We start from the raw sequence: 16,164 nt of genomic DNA, 5'->3' as shown, positions 1-16,164 counted from the left end.
CCTTCCACCTGTGCAAAACAGCACTAATGAAAGGTTTATAGGTAAGATTGGGGGGTGGGCAGGGGAAAGGGAGGGTGAAGCTGTATCTAATTAAGCTAATGATTTTAACTTAACTTCTATTTAGAGTTTCTACTGCTAGCCAGAAATACATTGAGAATAATATGCTGATTTTCACTTCATACACTGGGGTCCTTTGACACTTACTGTGTGACCCTGGGCAAGTCATCTGGCCTCTCAGTGTACTATAACCAGGTAACTAAGACTATATATTGCAGAACAGTAACCGATTAGAATTGATGGAGTTTCTTTACCAATAATATCATAGGTTTGCTGAAGAATTAATATAGCATAGCATTGCACATGTGGCATGGCAGAGTATAACATAGATTTAGGGTTCTAGGTTCAGCAATCTACCCGCTAATATCAGGCATTTATTAAGCACCTACTCTGTGCCAGGCACTGGGAATACAAAGAAATAGAATGCAATATAATGTAATATAATGATATATGATATTATGTAATATAAAGTATAATGTAATATAACATCATGTAACAATATAATGTAACATAGTCTATGTTATATAATTTGTAATATATAGTATTTAACTCCGACAACAATATCATGTAATATATCTGTCAACAAGAGCTGCCATTTATATAGTTCTTTTGTGTTTGCAAAGCACTTTACAGATATCTCATTTACTGTATGATAGAATATAATATATTGGAATACAATGGAATGGAATGTATTTGTGCATATGTATATAAATATTATGAGACAAAGGCACTGAGAGGAGGGGATGCAAGGAGAGGCCAGTAGAAGAGGCCCAGCGTAACTCGCCAGGAGAAAGGGCCTTGCTCCTCCCTTTCCCAGGTCCCCTCAGGACCCCACCATCTAGCTCCATCCACCCAAGTCCCTCAATAACCCATCCAGCGGCTCCTTTAAAGAAGGGGCGGGCCTGAATCCTTTCCCTTCCCCTAACGCTCCGCTGGTTGGCTGCTGATGACATCACTGGGCGGGGTGGCGAGGGCTGGGGTGGGGGGAGCGCTTAGGGCGGGCTCGGGCCAGCCGGAGGGGGAGGAGGGGGACGGAGAGATAGTCTGCTCGGGACGTCACGGCCCCGGGGCTGAAGATGGCGGCGGCGGCTGTGGCGGGGCCGGCGATCCCGGGGCGGCTGCAGCCCCAGCCCGAGCCCCAGCCTCCGGTCCCGGCGGGCGGAAGCCGCTGCTCGTTGCTGGTCATCGTGGGCGGCGAGTGCGCCCGGCCGGGCCTGCTCCGCCCAGTGCTGGCTCAGCTGGAGAAAGGTGAGCCCGGCCGGGCCCGGCCAGGCTGCGTCCGCTGCGCGCTTGGAGATCCTCCTCAGGGAGGGGTGCATTTGGATACCCTTCTTCTGGAGAGGTGCACTTGGAGATCCTTCTGCAGGGGGTTGCGCTTGGAGATCCCCTCCTAGGCGGTGCTCTTGGAGATCCCTTTTTGGGGGCGGGGATGCGCTTAAAGACTCCCTCCGGGCGGTGTGCTTGGAGATCCTCTCTTTGGGGAGGGAAGTGCGCGTGGAGGTTTTGGAAACGTTTGGAAATCCTCCTCCCTGGGGTTTGCGCTTGGAGAACCTGGGGGGGGGGGTGTGTGGTGGCTTTGGCGATCCTCCGGGGCACGTTTGGAGATCTGGGGGCGGGACGCGGTGGGGTGGGTAGTGAGGGTGCGCCAGCGCCCTGGGAGATCCCCTTTATTCCCTTGGAGATCACCCGGGGACACCTCGTGTATTCCACCCACCTTCCCTAGCCCCTAGAGGCGGTTCCCCTTCCTGGCCCGCTTCCCCCTCCCCCCCCCTCCCCGGAGCTAGGCTGGGCTGGGCCGGCCTTGACTTGGGCTTTCCCGACTCCCCCCAGCCTGCCTGGGCAGCTGGGAGAGGAAAGGAGGCCGTAGTTCCGTTATTTGGGAGGAGAGTGGGAGGGAGGTGCCCTGGGATGGAGGAATCGGGAAAGCTGAGTCCCAGTCGCCCCTATTCTGCTAACTCCTGTGTGTGGCCTCAAAACTTAACTTCCCCCGCGGGCCTCAGTTTCCCCTTCTCACCCCTGACATTCTACTTAGGGAAGCAGCACTGGGCTTTTTCTTTTTTGTATCCTCAGCGTTTAGCACGGTGCCTGACCCATAGTAGGTGCTTTAAAAGTTTGCCAGGCCTAGAGATGGGCTCAAATCTGGCTTCAGATACTTCCAAGCTTACTGCTTTTCTGTTTTGGAACCAATACACAGTATTGATTCTAAGAGGGAAGGAAAAGGTTTAAAAAAAAAAAGTTTGCTGTTAGTGGATAGAATTCTGCACCTCCAGTCTGGTGTGTGCCAGGCGCTGCTAAGTGCTGGGGATTCAAAGAAGACAAAAACCATCTATGCTCTCGTGGAGAGTTCATAATCAGACAAGAGTTCAGATCTTTGGCATTTGGATCATGGATCTGGAGCTGGGCGGAACCCTAAAGGGCACTGAGTTCAACTCCCTCATTTTGCAGAGGTGGATGCCCCCCCCCCCCCATCATTGGTTAGGGGCAAGCCACTTGGCCTTCTTCATCCATAAAGTGGGGATGGGTCTGCCCCCAGTGAGCAGCTCTTAACTCAGGACCTGTGTCAGCTATCAAAAGGGGGGAATAATTCCTGCCAGGCCTCCCTCCCAGAGCCCCCATGCATGGGAGTATCAGAGGAAAGAGGGAATGAGAAGGTACTGGCTTCATCTCTTCCAAAGGGCCATGGGGATCATGTTTTATGGAAGGAAGCATTTATGCCCTCCCCTGATTGGTGGGTGGGGGGGGGAATCCTTTGTATCTGACCCTCCTCAAATGAGATATTTGGAAAGTTCTTAGCGCAGTACCTGGCACACAGAAGATGCTTAATAAATGCCTGTTTGCCCTCTGGTAACAAAACTAATTAAGAGATAGTGGATGAAGGAAGGAAAGAAAAACCCTGCCAACTTCCAGGAGGCCTGGGGCAGGTGGGAGGGAAGCTGGGCTCTGGCAGGAGGGAAACTACACCTGGGAATCCATTCCCCAAGGCTACCCACTAGTACTAATTGCTGGGGTGGAGCTGGAAGAGCCCAGGCCCTACCCTACCCTGCCTTGCCCTCTGGGGGGTTGGCACTGGCTCCCTCAGTGAGTCACAGCTGCAAGGTGGAAAGCAGCTGAATATCCTCGTTTACCTGTGGAGTCATGGAGTGCAGCCGACCTGGAAGGGGCCTTAGAACAAACAGAGGATTGGAGCCCAGCTTAGCATTAATGTCAGAGCTAAGAGGGCCTTTGGAATATGTCTTCTACCCCTCCCAGGCATTGTTATTTTTTCTTTCTTGAAACCCAAAACTTTACTTTCTGCCTTAGTAATAACTTTTAAGACAGAAGGGCAAGGGCTATGCAAAAGGGATAAAGTGACTTGCCCAGGGTCACACAGCTAGGAAGTGTCTGAGGTCAGATTTGAACCTATCCCAGGCCTGGCATTCTGTCCACTGTGCTACCTAGCTGCCCCCTCTACTCTTAAAAACAAATACTCTTACTTTCTGTCTTAGAATCCATATTAGGTGTTGCAAGACAGAAGGGCAGTAAGGATTTAGGCAATGGGGGTGAAGTGACCTACTCAGGGTCACACAGCTAGGAAGTGCCATGGGTCACATTTGAACCCAGGTCCTCTCCAGCTGGTGCTTTATCCACTGTGCCATCTTGCCATCCCCAGTCCTTCAGGGGCCCCAGCAACACTGGTTTTTATCTTCATATACCTCCGGCGCCCTGTACAGTTCCTTGGACACAGTAGAGTCTTTAGAAATATTAAACATAGAATATCAGGGCTTGAAGGGACCTTTGCTTGTAAGCAGTTAGTGCTCACCATATGTGCTGAGCTTTGGCCTGGGGATGAAAAGGAAGGCAGAAGACAGACCTGGTTCTCAAGGCACTCATAGTCTGCTGGGGAGCCAAGGATCTGTGCTCACCAGAACTATATGTGGAGTAGATGGAGGTATTCAAATGCTCCCAAAAGAACATCAGAGTGGGAAGAGTCTTCAAACCCAGAAGAATGTCAGAGATGGAAGAACCCTTAGGACCCAGAATGTCAGAGCTGGGAGAGAGCTTAGAACAGAGAATGTCAGAGCTGGGAGGGAGCTTAGAACAGAGAATGTAAGAGATGGGAGGGAGCTTAGAACAGAGAATGTCAGAGCTGGGAGGGAGCTTAGAACAGAGAATGTCAGAGCTGGGAGGGAGCTTAGAACAGAGAATGTCAGAGCTGGGAGGGCCCTTAGCACCCAGAATGTCAGGACTGGGGGGTCCTTGGAGCCCAGACAATCAATTCTAGGAAGGGTGTCTCCATTTTCCTAGGGCCTGGGGCCCTTTGCCCTCCTCCCTGTGACCAGTGAGTAGGATCCCAGGTCAGCAGTCTCCAGTATATTTTTCTGAGTAAGGGAACCCAGTTCCCCACCCTTGTCTCCACGTGCTTGATGGGGGAGGAAATGCTGCAATCATGTGTCCTCCCAGCTCTGGGTCAGCAGGGCTCCTGCCTTTTGTGGCTAGGGGAGATGAAAGGGGGCTGAGTACAAAGGCAGAGGCCTGGGGACATGAGCTATTAGGGAGATTCAAAGGCCTGGGGATTGTGGGGAGGAAGGCATCCGATGCCCTGGTACTCTTCCCTCCTACAGAATTATCTGCACCAGGTAGCTATCATTTGTATCTCCACACCTGGTGATGTAACTGAACAAGGCCTCCTTTCTGGGCCTCAGTTTTTCCTCCTGTAAAATAAAATTGTACCAGGTAATTCTAAGCCCAGAGCTGTATAGCTCCCAGCTCTGTCATTCTTTTTTTTCTTTTTTAAATAGGCTGTTGTTGATATCTTTTGGTTTTCTAACCCTTAAATTTCCCAGTGTATTCCTCACTCCTCCCTTCCCCCATCTCCTTCCAAAGGGCACTGGGGTGGGGGCCCCAGTCGACAACAATTTATCAAAACTAACCAACTGATGGAAAAAGTCAGGTATTGTTTATCTGCAGTTGCTCCCCGCCAGGGCCCACCACTACCCCGAAAGGGAGGTGCCTTCTCCTATCTGCCCTTTGGGGCCCAGCTTGGCCATTATCATTTCTCAGCATTCTGTTTTCCGAAGTTTTGGTTTTTCCATTTCTATTGTTGTCGTCATTGCTGATGCTCTTTTGCTGGTTCTGCTGTTCTCACTCCCCGGCCTGTTCTGGCACCTTTTGTGTACAGCCATTCCCCAATTGATGGGCGTCCACTTTGTTTCTCAGCTCCTATAAAAACGGGCTGCTATAAACATTTTGGTGCCTCTGGGACCTTCCTTTGAAAAATGTTGACCTCCTGGGAGGGACACCTTTCTCAGTGTGGCTTTCTTTGAATAATTTACAAATTGCTTTCCACAATGGTGGAATCATTTGACATCTCCGCACCAGGCTGTTACTAAGCCTGTCTCTCCATCACTGGTTCTGCCCATGGTGGGGCCCTTCCCCATTTGATTATCTTTGCCCTGATGTATATACTTTCTGGGCCCCAGCTAGCCTGAAGGACCCTTCCAGCAACTTGGATGAAAAGACAGTTTGAGGTTTTCTTGTGAGGAAAAAGGAACCAGATAAGTTAGGAAAGGAGGCGTCTGGGAATTCACCTTTCTGTGAGGTTTATTCCTGAGACTTCTCCAAACTGGCCTCTTGGAGATACGACTGCGGGGATTTGGAGACGGGGCCCATAGTAATATTCTTTATTCCTTTCCCCAATAGGTATCCGCTCTTGGGATGTTGACCCAGGAATCTGCAACCTGGATGAGCAGCTAAAAATATTTGTCTCCCGTCACTCAGCCACATTCTCCAGCATCGTGAAAGGTGAGAGGCTGGAGCTGGACTCTAGCTCTTGAGTGTGTGGGATGATGCCGTGTGGGCATCTCTGTGTGTGTGTGTGTGTGTGTGTGTGTTTTGGGGGTTCCACACCCTAACGTCCCTTCTCTCCTGTTTGATTTCCTTGCCTTGCTGCTCCCATGCCTGGCTGTGAATAATTCAGCCCTAACGCTTAGCTCCGATGAAGAGGGGCATCCATTTAGCTCCTTCGTTTCTGAGCTCCATATTTTGGGAAGGAGATTCATAATGTGAAGATGATCCCAAGAAGGACAGCCAGGATGGCCAAGGTCTTCTGGGTTTGGGCCATTTGAGGATTAGCTCTAGGAGAAGTGTTGGGGGCGGAGTAAAGGGCAAACTCTACTCACTTAAGGTATTTGAAAGGTTATCCTACAAGGGTGGAATTAGATAATCTGTTTAGGAGGACCTAAAACAGAGATAAGATTGGAGGAAACGGAGACCTGGAGAAGGTAAGGTCACACAGGCAGGAGTATCTGAGCCAGGGAAGTCTTTGTGAATCATTTTGGACAGTGAGAGGGAGCCCTTGGGTCAGGAGGATGTATGTCAGCTTGAGTGTGCCCCTGGGCCCAGGCAGAAAGGATGGAATTGGGGACCCAGATAATTTCCCTGGAAATGAAGAACCTTAGACAGGGTTAATTGGAGTGTTCACTGTGGGGGTCCTAGGAAAAATACCATCATTGCAATCATAGGACCAGAGTTCGAGCCCAATTGTACTATACATTTGCTGTGTAAGTTTATGCAAGTCCTCCTCCCTGGGCCTCAGTTTCCTCATCTGTAAACTGAGAGTACTTACTGAGCTTTGCATGGTATTTTTTTTTTTAACCCTTACCTTCCATCTTAGAATTAATACTCTGTATTGGTTCCAAGGCAGAAGAACAGTAGAGGCCAGGCAACTGGGGTTCAGTGACTTTCCCAGCGTCAAATAGCCGGGAAGTGTCTTGAGGGCAGATTTGAACTCAGGACCCTTTGGATACCCTTTGCATTTCCAAAATACTTTGCATGTGGCTTCTCATTCGAGGAATTATGAGCCTTCGGTGACTTGGGTGCTATGGGATTTATTACCTCTCCATTTTCTAGGTGAGGCCCAGACCCACACAGCTAGGAAGCGTTCAAAACAGGATTTGAACTCTAAGCCCAGGACTTTATTCACAACCTGGCTTCATGTGTAGCTGTAAATACTGACAAAAAGCTTCAAGAGTTGGAAAAATGAGTGAGGGAGAGAGGGCAGGGGGAAGAAGGAGCATGGCTGTTAATATAGTATGTGGCTGTTTCATGTTTAAATATTTAAAATATCAGTGTTTATTATTTTGTGGTCAGTCAGAAAATCAGAGCAGAGAATTAACAGAGCCAGAAACCCTTGAGACTTAGTTGTGGGCTCGGAGGACCCAGGGCCTGGCCAAACCCCAAAGCAGAATATTGGACAGAAGACTGGTAAGGGCTAGGCAATGGGGGTCAAGTGACTTGCCCAGGGTCACACTGCTAGGTAGTGTCTGAAGCCAGATTCAAACCTAGGGCCTCCTGTCTCTAGGCCTGGCTCTATCCACTGAGCCACCCAGCTGCTTCTGTGTTTCTTTTTTTTTTTTTTTTTTTTTTAATATGCCCATATGTGTGTGTGATTGTGCCCTGGTTAGAATGTAAATTTTTCGAGGATAGAGAGGTTTGTGCTCTCTTTTGCATTCTCAAAGCCTGGTGCGTCCTAGGGCCCTAATAAATGCTTGTTGGTTCATTCATTCATCTGAGAAGTCCATTAACATCTCTTGGCCTCCTTTTCCTGGTCTGTACCTTGAGGGAATTGGACTCCGTGACCTCTGAGGTGCTGTCCAGCTCTGATCCTGCCTCTGGAGACTTTCACTCTTTCCCAACCCTTCCATGGAATGGGGAGAGGGGGGAATGGCCAGGGAACAGAGCCCATGAGGCAGGCTCTCGAGGGACTTTTCTCCTCCCTCTCTGACTCCCCCTTCACCACCCCGGTGGCCAGGGCACCTATCCCTTCAGTCTGCCCTCCAAACAGTGGATCTCATCAAAATCTCTGCCCCTCAGAAGGCCCTGAGGTGGGGAGGGTACCTTGTGGCCTGTCCCTGAAGGGAATCGAAGGGTGGCTGGTCTGCATGACGATGATGGAAGCTGGCTTTCCAGGCCCGGGGGAAGCGGTCCTTTCTCGGATCTCAGAGAAGCTAGGAGCTCCAGATCCCTGGGACCTGAATGCTCTGGGGCCTGGCACTCAGCCTCCTTCTCTCCCCAGATATCTGGAGGAGGTGGTAAAGAAGGACGAAGAGTAGCTGCTGAGGGCCCCTGGAGTGTTTGCAGAGTGGGTGTCTGGCACGGCTCGGCCATGGGAAGGGCCGAAGGGCCTCATTGGCCAGATGGAGGGCTGAGTGGGTCCTCAAGGTAGCACTTCCTCCCATCCTTCACCCTCCAGCCTGTTCCACTGCCCCTGCCCAACAAGGGGGGCCCCCCAGGCCAGGTAGAAGCAGGGAGAAACCAGCCTGCTCTCCCTTCCCTAGCCAGTGGGAAGGAAGTGTCTGCTCTTGCATTGTTGTTGAAGTCCGGCTTCCTGTCCTGAATCTGCTGGCCAGCTGGCTGGGGGATGAATCTAGCTTCAGTTTGAGGTGATTTGGGGGGAGGAGGAGAGGGTTTGGATGTCCTCCTCCCTCAAAGGTTCAAGACTCACCCTCTAGCCAGACACAAGTCACAGATATTCGGTGTCCTGAGTTGCTCCCCTTCCTTGACACTGTTTCAAAAACATTCCCAGCTGTGACATTCTGTGTTCTAAGGGCCCTCCCAGCTCTGACATTCTGTGTTCTAAGGGCCCTCCCAGCTCTGACATTCTGGGTTCTAAGGGCCCTCCCAGCTCTGACATTCTGGGTTCTAAGGTCTCTCCCAGCTCTGACATTCTCTGTTCTAAGCTCCCTCCCAGCTCTGACATTCTCTGTTCTAAGGGCCCTCCCAGCTCTGACATTCTCTGTTCTAAGGTCTCTCCCAGCTCTCATATTCTGTTCTCTGATTCCAGGTCAAAGGAGCCTCCATCACCGGGGAGAAGAGCTGGAAACTCTGGTGCTGCTGAACCCCTCGGACAAGTCCCTGGTGGATGAGGTGGGCATGGGGGTCAGGAATGTGGAGAGTTGGTGGTGACCCCTGTGAGTTACTGTCAGTAGGAAGGCCCTGCCCGGGGAGGACTTCAAAGGGAAGGAAAAGAAGGGTCTGAGCCTCACTTTCCCCTCTAGCTTTTTCATTCTCATTCCCATTCCTAAACTTCCTGGTCTTTCAGTCAACCATCAGCATTTATTTATTTATTTTTCGTTTTTGCTTATTTATTTTTCAGCCCTTATTGTACTTCTGCCTTGGAACATATTTTTCAACCCCTACCTTCCATCTTAGAATCAATGCTGTGTATTGGTTTTGTGGCAGAAGAGCAGTAAAGGCTAGGCACTGGGGGTCAAGTGACTTGCCCATGGTCATCTAGCCAGGAAGTGTTAGCAAAGATTTATTAAGTATCTTCTTTGTGCCCGGCTCTGTGCTAAGCATGGGGGATACAGAGGAAAAGCAGGTCCTGCCCTCCAGGCGCTTACCTTCTAACTGGGGAGACGACATGCCAAAGACTCGTACCTATAAGATACGGGCAGTGATCTAGAGGGGAGGCGCTCACCTTGGGAACAAGGAATTGAGAGGAGGAGCCTCCTCTGTGCCAGGTCCATCCCCTCTCAGGCCCTTTGACACTGCCTGGCACCCCTGTCTGAGAGCATCGAATGCCAGAGTTGGGAGAGTCGTGGTGTGTCTAAGATGGAGAAGGATGATGGGCTGTGGAGGGAGAGATGAGGCTGTGCGGGGGTTTGGAGGGGCCCCTAGAGGGCACATGCTGATTCTTCCTTCCTCCCTCCCTGCCTGGTCCTGCCCCAGCTCCGTAACCTGCTTCTGGAGCCCTCCTACCATAAGCTGCTAGTGCTGGCTGGCCCCTACGTGGAAGAGACGGGGGAGCTCCTGCTGCAGACGGGCGGCTTCTCCCCCCGTCACTTCTTCCAGATTCTGTCGGATAAAGAGGTGAGCTGGTCTCGTCCCTGGGTGGGAGATGAGGGAGGGAGGAGGGGGCTTCCCAGGGTCTCTGCTCTTCCTTCCCTCTCCTTCCCTTTATTTCTGAGCAGAGAGTCACCGTTAAGGGCCTGGTGGAGGATAAAGGCCAGGCAGGGCCATGATGCTCCCCCAGCCCTCCCAGGTGGTATCAGTCCTTTTCCAGAGCTCTAGGCTCCCGTCGCCTCCTGAGAGCCCGGGGGGCCCCCTTCTCTCACTAATGGGGGAGAGGACCTTGGTTGGAAGGATGAGGGGTGAGATAATCAGGCAGAACCTCCCAGATGGGGTGGTGGGGAAGAAAGGCAGGATCTCATGGGATGGGGACCCTAGACCAGGAGGGCCCTTCCTTAATCTGATTCCTGTATGCCTGAATGCCTCATTCAGAACCATGATGCCCCTTGAGTCGGTCTCTAGAAAGACAACAGACAACGCTAGGCTGGAGTCCTTGGGCCTGATGTATTGGCGGCTGCCGTGTGATCTTGGGCCACTCACTTCCCTCTTGGTGCCGTCTGTAAAATTAGGGTTGTGATCCTCACACCACGAGTCTCGGTAGCCCTGGCCTTGGGGTGTTGTTTTGAGTGACCTACCTGAGGTCCTTCTGGGAGAAAGGGGCAAGGGCAGAGTTCGAATCCAGGGTTCCACCTCCCGATGCAGTGGGGAGCTGACCGAGGGTCTCAGAACTCCCCCAGTTGCTGAGGACCTGGACCTACCCTCATTCTCGTCTCTTCCTCCCAGATTGAGGACCTCCTGAACTCTGCATCCTCTTCGGCCCTCCCGAGGCTCACCATCACCTGCCCTGACTTTGGGGAGTGGGCTTACCCGGGCCTGGATGGCTCTGGCCTCCAAGACTTTGTTCAGCTGCAGCTGAACCCGCCTGGGCGCCGGCCAGAGTCAGAGGGGCTTCGTGAGTTCCTGGAGTACGTGGCCGAGTCCCTGGAACCTCCCTCCCCCTTTGATCTCCTGGAGCCCCCTGCCACGGCAGGATTCCTGAAGATCTCCCGGCCCTGCTGCTACGTCTTCCCCGGCGGACTGGGCGATGCCGCCTTCTTTGCTGTCAACGGCTTCACCGTGCTGGTGAATGGCGGCTCGAGCGCGCGGTCCAGCTTTTGGAAGCTGGTGAGGCACCTGGACCGCGTGGACGCGGTGCTGGTGACCCGGGCCGACAGCTTGCCGGGCATCAACAGCCTGCTTCAGAGGAAGCTGGCCGAGCGGGACGAGGAGGCCGCCGGGGTGGCCTCGGGGGGCGGGCGAGGGAGCGAAGACTGGCTGCGCCACCTCATCTCCCCCGACCTGGGCGTCGTTTTCCTCAACACCGGTGAGAGGCGCCCCGTGTGGGGGGACGACGAGGCTGGCCTGGCCCTGGGCTACCTGGCGCGGCTGGGCATCCAGCCTACGCCGCTGTGCCGCAGCCAGGCGGCCTCGGAGCCCGTGGTGCTGTTCCTGAAGATGGGCGTGGGCCGGCTGGACATGTACATCCTCCACCCGCCAAGGCCCGCTGCCGGCCGCGAGTCGGCCCTGCCCAGCCTGGCCGCGTCCGCCTGTGCCCTGCTCGTCTGGCACCCCGCCAGCCCCACCGAGAAGATCGTGCGCGTCCTTTTCCCCGGCTGCACCCCGCAGAGCCGGCTCCTCGAGGGCCTGGCCAAGCTGCAGCACCTGAGCTTCCTCCGACAGCCCGTGGTGACCCCCCAGGACCTGGAGGCGCCGGGCCCGGGCCCTGGGCGGGCAGAGAGCAAGGAGAGCCTGCGCTCGGGCTCCAGGAACAGCGTGAGCGAGGGAGCCCGGCCAGCCAGGCCAGACAGGAAGGACGCCAAGCCAGCCGCCGCGAGAGAGAGGCCCCGAGGCCCCGAGGAGGCGGCCAGGCCCACCAAGGAGCGGGGCCTGCCGGCCAAGAAGGAAGGGCCCCGCGGGGAGCCCCCAGCCCGGAGAGAGGAGAAGAAGATTGGCCGGAAGGAGGAGGCGGCCTCCAGGAGAGAGCCCAGGGCGGAGGCAAAACCCAAGGCCGACGTGCCCAAGAAGGACCCCAGAGCAGAGGACAAGAAGGTGGGGGGGGCCCCCAAGGCACCCGGCCGCCGGACAGCTTCTGCAGCCTCCGAGCCGCCCTTGTCCTCCCGGCCGGGGAGCGTGAGGAGGAGCAACGCTCAGCCGGCCTCCAAGGGCACGGACAAGAGCCACGTGCGGGCGGCCCCCAAGGATCCCGGAGCCCCCAAGCCGGGCAGCTCCAGAAGCAGGGACGCAGACGCCGCCCTGGAAGCCGAGGGCCCCTCCGTCTTCCGCTGCGGCGAGGGCTGCCCCTCGGTGGCCCCCGGCTCCCTGTCGCCTCTGGCCAAGACGCCCCCCGGGGAGCACAGCCTAGACCTGGGCCTGGGCTCCACCCCACCCCTGGACGGGCTCATGAACCACGTCGGGGAGGCTGGGGAGGACGGAGGCGGCGGCGGCAGCTCGGAGGAGAAGACCCTGGAGCTGATGTCCCCGGCCAGCTCGGCGGCCCCCACGCCCTCCCTGGCCGGCCCCCGGAGGCCCCCCGAGGGCGCGGAGCGGCTGGCTCTGAGCCCCTTCCGGGAAGGGGGCCCCGATGTGTCGCCCACCGTCACTACGCCCTCGCTGCCGGCAGAGGTGGGCTCCCCACACTCCACGGAGGTGGACGAGTCCTTGTCGGTGTCCTTCGAGCAGGTCCTGCCCCCGCCGGCGGCCGGCGACGTGGAAGCGGGCAAGGTGGGGCTGAGCCTCCCGCTACGGGCACCGGCCACGCGGGCGCCACGCTCGGCCTCGCCTCACGATGTGGATCTGTGTCTGGTGTCCCCCTGTGAGTTTGAGCACCCCAAGTCGGCCCTGTCCCCCGCAGGTCTCCCCAGCCCCCGAGACGTCTCCAATGACAGCAGCGCTCGCTCCCAGGAGCTGGCCCGAGGGCACCGGGGGAGCGGGGGCCACCCCGAGGAGACGCCCCCCACCTCGGTGAGCGAGTCGCTGCCCACCCTGTCGGACTCGGACCCCCCACCCACGGCAGAAGACGGGCCGTCCCTGGCACCAGACTCGGATGAGGAGGACACAGAGAACTATGGCCCTGCCCGGGACCCCCTGCCCGCCCCAATGAAAGACCCTCCCCCCCTGCCTGCCCAGCCGGGCATCTGCATGGTCGATCCCGAGACGCTCCCCTCCGACCACCTCAGACGCCGGGAGGCGGCCGGCCGGGCCTCTTCCCGCAAAGCTCCCTCCCGAACGGGCCCTGGCTCTGGGCCCGCCAAGGCTGCCCCCGGCACGGGCCCCAGGCCCAAGGGGCCTCTTAGCCACACCCTTAGCAATACGAGAAGTGAGCCCCCCGACAGGGGGCCCCGGCCGGCTGCCGACGCCAGGGGGAGCGCGGCTGGCCGTGCCGTGGGCAGCGGCGGGGCCAGGACGGGGCCCCGAGCGGCGTCAGGTGAGAACTTCTCTGGGAGCTGGGACGGCTGGGCCAGGAGACCGGGACGAACAAGAGGGACCCCCGCCGTGAGAATTCCCCTTAGAGAAGGGACGGTTGTTTCGGGAGGTGTGGGGGCTCGTGGCAGGGACCGGCCGTGGCTCAGCCCCAGGGTCACTTTGGAAGCCAGGCTGTCCAGCCTGGGAGCCATGGGGAGGGGGGACAGGCCATTCTAAAGAAGGAGCCAAAGGCGACGAGAGAAAAAGGTCCTGCCAATGGCCTGTACTCCTCTGAGAGGTCACCCGGAGAGCCGGAGAGAGAAGTGGGGGCTCCCAGCAGCAGATACCCATCCCCCCAGGTTCAGGCAGCTTGGGCTTGAGGCAGAATGGGCGCTATCCTACCTCCAAGGGACCCTGGAACCTAGGCTTTTCCAGTGATCCTGACACCCCCCACCACCCACAAGCCCCCCTGCACCAACTGGGCTCGCCCTGGGGAAGGGTCAGCGCCCCTGGGTGGGAGGGAGTGCCGGTGAGTCAGGGGAATGATGGGACGGTTCTCTCTCCACAGGGTCCACTCTAGGCCGAGCAGGCAGTTGTCCGGCCCCCCCAGGACCTCCCGTTTACCTGGACCTGGCCTACTTGCCCGGGGGGGTCAGTGCCCGCTCTGTAGATGAAGAGTTTTTCCGGAGAGTTCGAGCCCTCTGCTATGTCATCAGTGGCCATGACCAGGGCAAGGAGGAGGCCATGAGGGGCATCTTGGATGCGCTGCTGGCTGGGAAAGAGTGCTGGGAAGCAGACCTCCAGGTGGGCACGGCAGGCAAGGGGCTGCCAAGCTTTCTATGCCTCTCCTTGGGGAACAGCGGGGATTCCGGGGAGAAGACCCCTGACCCTATCCTCAGGGACCTTGTAGCCAGCGGTGGAGATGATAGTGAGAACTGATATTGAGGCCAAAAAGCTAAAGTTGGCCCGCTTTACTTGAGGCCCATGAACGTACATGTGTATGCGTGTATATATATTTCCTTTTAAAGTCTATGTATTGGGGTGCAGCTAGGTGGCTCAGGGAATAGAGGATCAGGCCTAGAGATGAGAGTTCCTGGGTTCAAATCTGGCCTCAGATACTTCCTATCTGAGCAAGTCACTTAATCCCCGTTGCTTAGCCCATACAACTCTTCTGCCTTAGAACCCATATGCGGTACTGATTCTAAGATGGAAGGTAAGGGTTTAAAGAAAAAATTCTCTGTATCGGGCAGTTAGGTGGCTTAGTAGATAAAGGTCCTGAGTTGAAAAATTCTTTGTATTTTATTTTATGCCACACTGGCTTATGGCGAAGAATACAGAGATGGGGGCACAAAAAAGCTTGAAAGTGGGCCTTCAGTGTTTTCTCCAATCTCTTTCTGTTCTAAAATCCAATCTAAATTCAATCAAAAATTGGGAATTCCAGAACTGGGGCTCTTTTTTTCCTGCCCCCACCAGATTTATGTCTGTAGAAATAATTAGAGAGAAATTTGAGTATGTGTTATTTTGAAGAACATACTCACTGCGTTGAGTATGTAGAGATGAGGACCATCAAAGAAGGCTTCCTGAAAGAGAACTTTGATTGAAAAATCATTTTTATTTAGAATTTTTTAAATTTGCATTTAGATATGAATTTGATGCCATAAAATTGCCAATATTTCAAAACAAAAGTACGGTTGTATTGTAGGGATTCAGGAAAAACAGGAAAAAGGAAGACTTTGAAGGACAGCTGAGATTTGGATACAGGTTGAGCACCCTCTAGGCAAGATGGGAAGACAGAACCAACAAAGACACACAGAGCCCTGAATGAGGTTGGGATGTGTTCACAGGGCCCAGTGAGGCCTATCTTTACTAGGATTTAAACCCACATGTGATTAGAGAAGTTTGAGATTTATTTGGAAGCCTTGAATACCAGGAAAAGTAGACAGGTCAGAATTGGATGGGGAAAGAAACAGCCAAGCCGGGAAGGACGACTGGGCCTGACCCAGTAATATCGAGCCTTGGAGTGGGAGGATGTTCTGACTTCCTTGCCTGGTCCAGCAGTGGAATGTGGCTATCCTGTGGGTCTGGCAAAGAGAAGAGTGTCTCTGTTCTTTCCTGAAGTTCTCCATTGGGTTCCCTGGCCCACGATTGGGAAATAGCTAGTCCTGGGTAACTTCCTCTAAACGACGCCTTCTTCCCAGGGTGGACCCCTCAATCCCTCTCTGTCTGTCTGCTTCTAGGTGACCCTCATTCCTACGTTCGACTCCCTGGCCATGCACGAATGGTACCAGGAGACTCACGGGAGGCAACAGGACCTGGGCATCACCGTGCTTGGTAGCAACAGTACCGTCGCCATGCAGGACGAGACCTTCCCTGCCTGCAAGGTGGAGTTCTAGCACTTCCTTGGCCACCTCTGACCCTCACCAGCCTCATGCGTGTACATGCACGCCCGAATACATACACACACACACACACACACACACACACACACACACGTCAGAGCACCACTGAGCCTCTAGCCAGAGGCACAGCCCAACTACCACCTCCCTGGAGATGGGCAAAGGAAGGTGGATCCCAGACCCCAGTGTTAGGAGGGGCTTTAGAGGGCCCTCCAGGCCTCACCCACTCCCACCCCCTGCTCCCCCACATATCCAGGTTGTCTGTCTGTCCAACTTCACTGACACACAGCATTAAAAGGAGCTTCACTTCCTGCTCCACCCTCGGCCTGGCCTGGCTCCTTTCTGGGGATTGTAGAGATGGGACTGTGAGGGGCAAAGGCCAGGTCTGGGGACCAGGGGTTGGGGGAGGGAAAGACCTAGGTCAGAGCCTGGAGGAATGTGA

The 16,164-nt window shown here is 55.0% G+C and overlaps 1 protein-coding gene across 1 annotated transcript; it reads left to right on the top strand.

The window, feature by feature from the left end:
- The first annotated feature begins 1,133 nt into the window (after positions 1–1,133).
- MAP1S (microtubule associated protein 1S) lies at positions 1,134–15,803 on the top strand. The gene is made up of 7 exons (XM_044658659.1): positions 1,134–1,305; positions 5,737–5,838; positions 8,879–8,961; positions 9,766–9,906; positions 10,669–13,348; positions 13,895–14,130; positions 15,564–15,803. The coding sequence occupies exons 1-7, from the start codon at positions 1,134–1,136 to the stop codon at positions 15,717–15,719; spliced, it is 3,570 nt and encodes a 1,189-aa protein (XP_044514594.1). The 3' UTR covers positions 15,720–15,803.
- Positions 15,804–16,164: the final 361 nt, after the last annotated feature.

Source organism: Gracilinanus agilis, chromosome 1 (assembly GCF_016433145.1).
Source record: "Gracilinanus agilis isolate LMUSP501 chromosome 1, AgileGrace, whole genome shotgun sequence".
Lineage (NCBI taxonomy): Eukaryota > Metazoa > Chordata > Mammalia > Didelphimorphia > Didelphidae > Gracilinanus > Gracilinanus agilis.
Note: the sequence above shows the minus strand (reverse complement) of the source record. Positions and strands in the feature narration are given on the sequence as shown.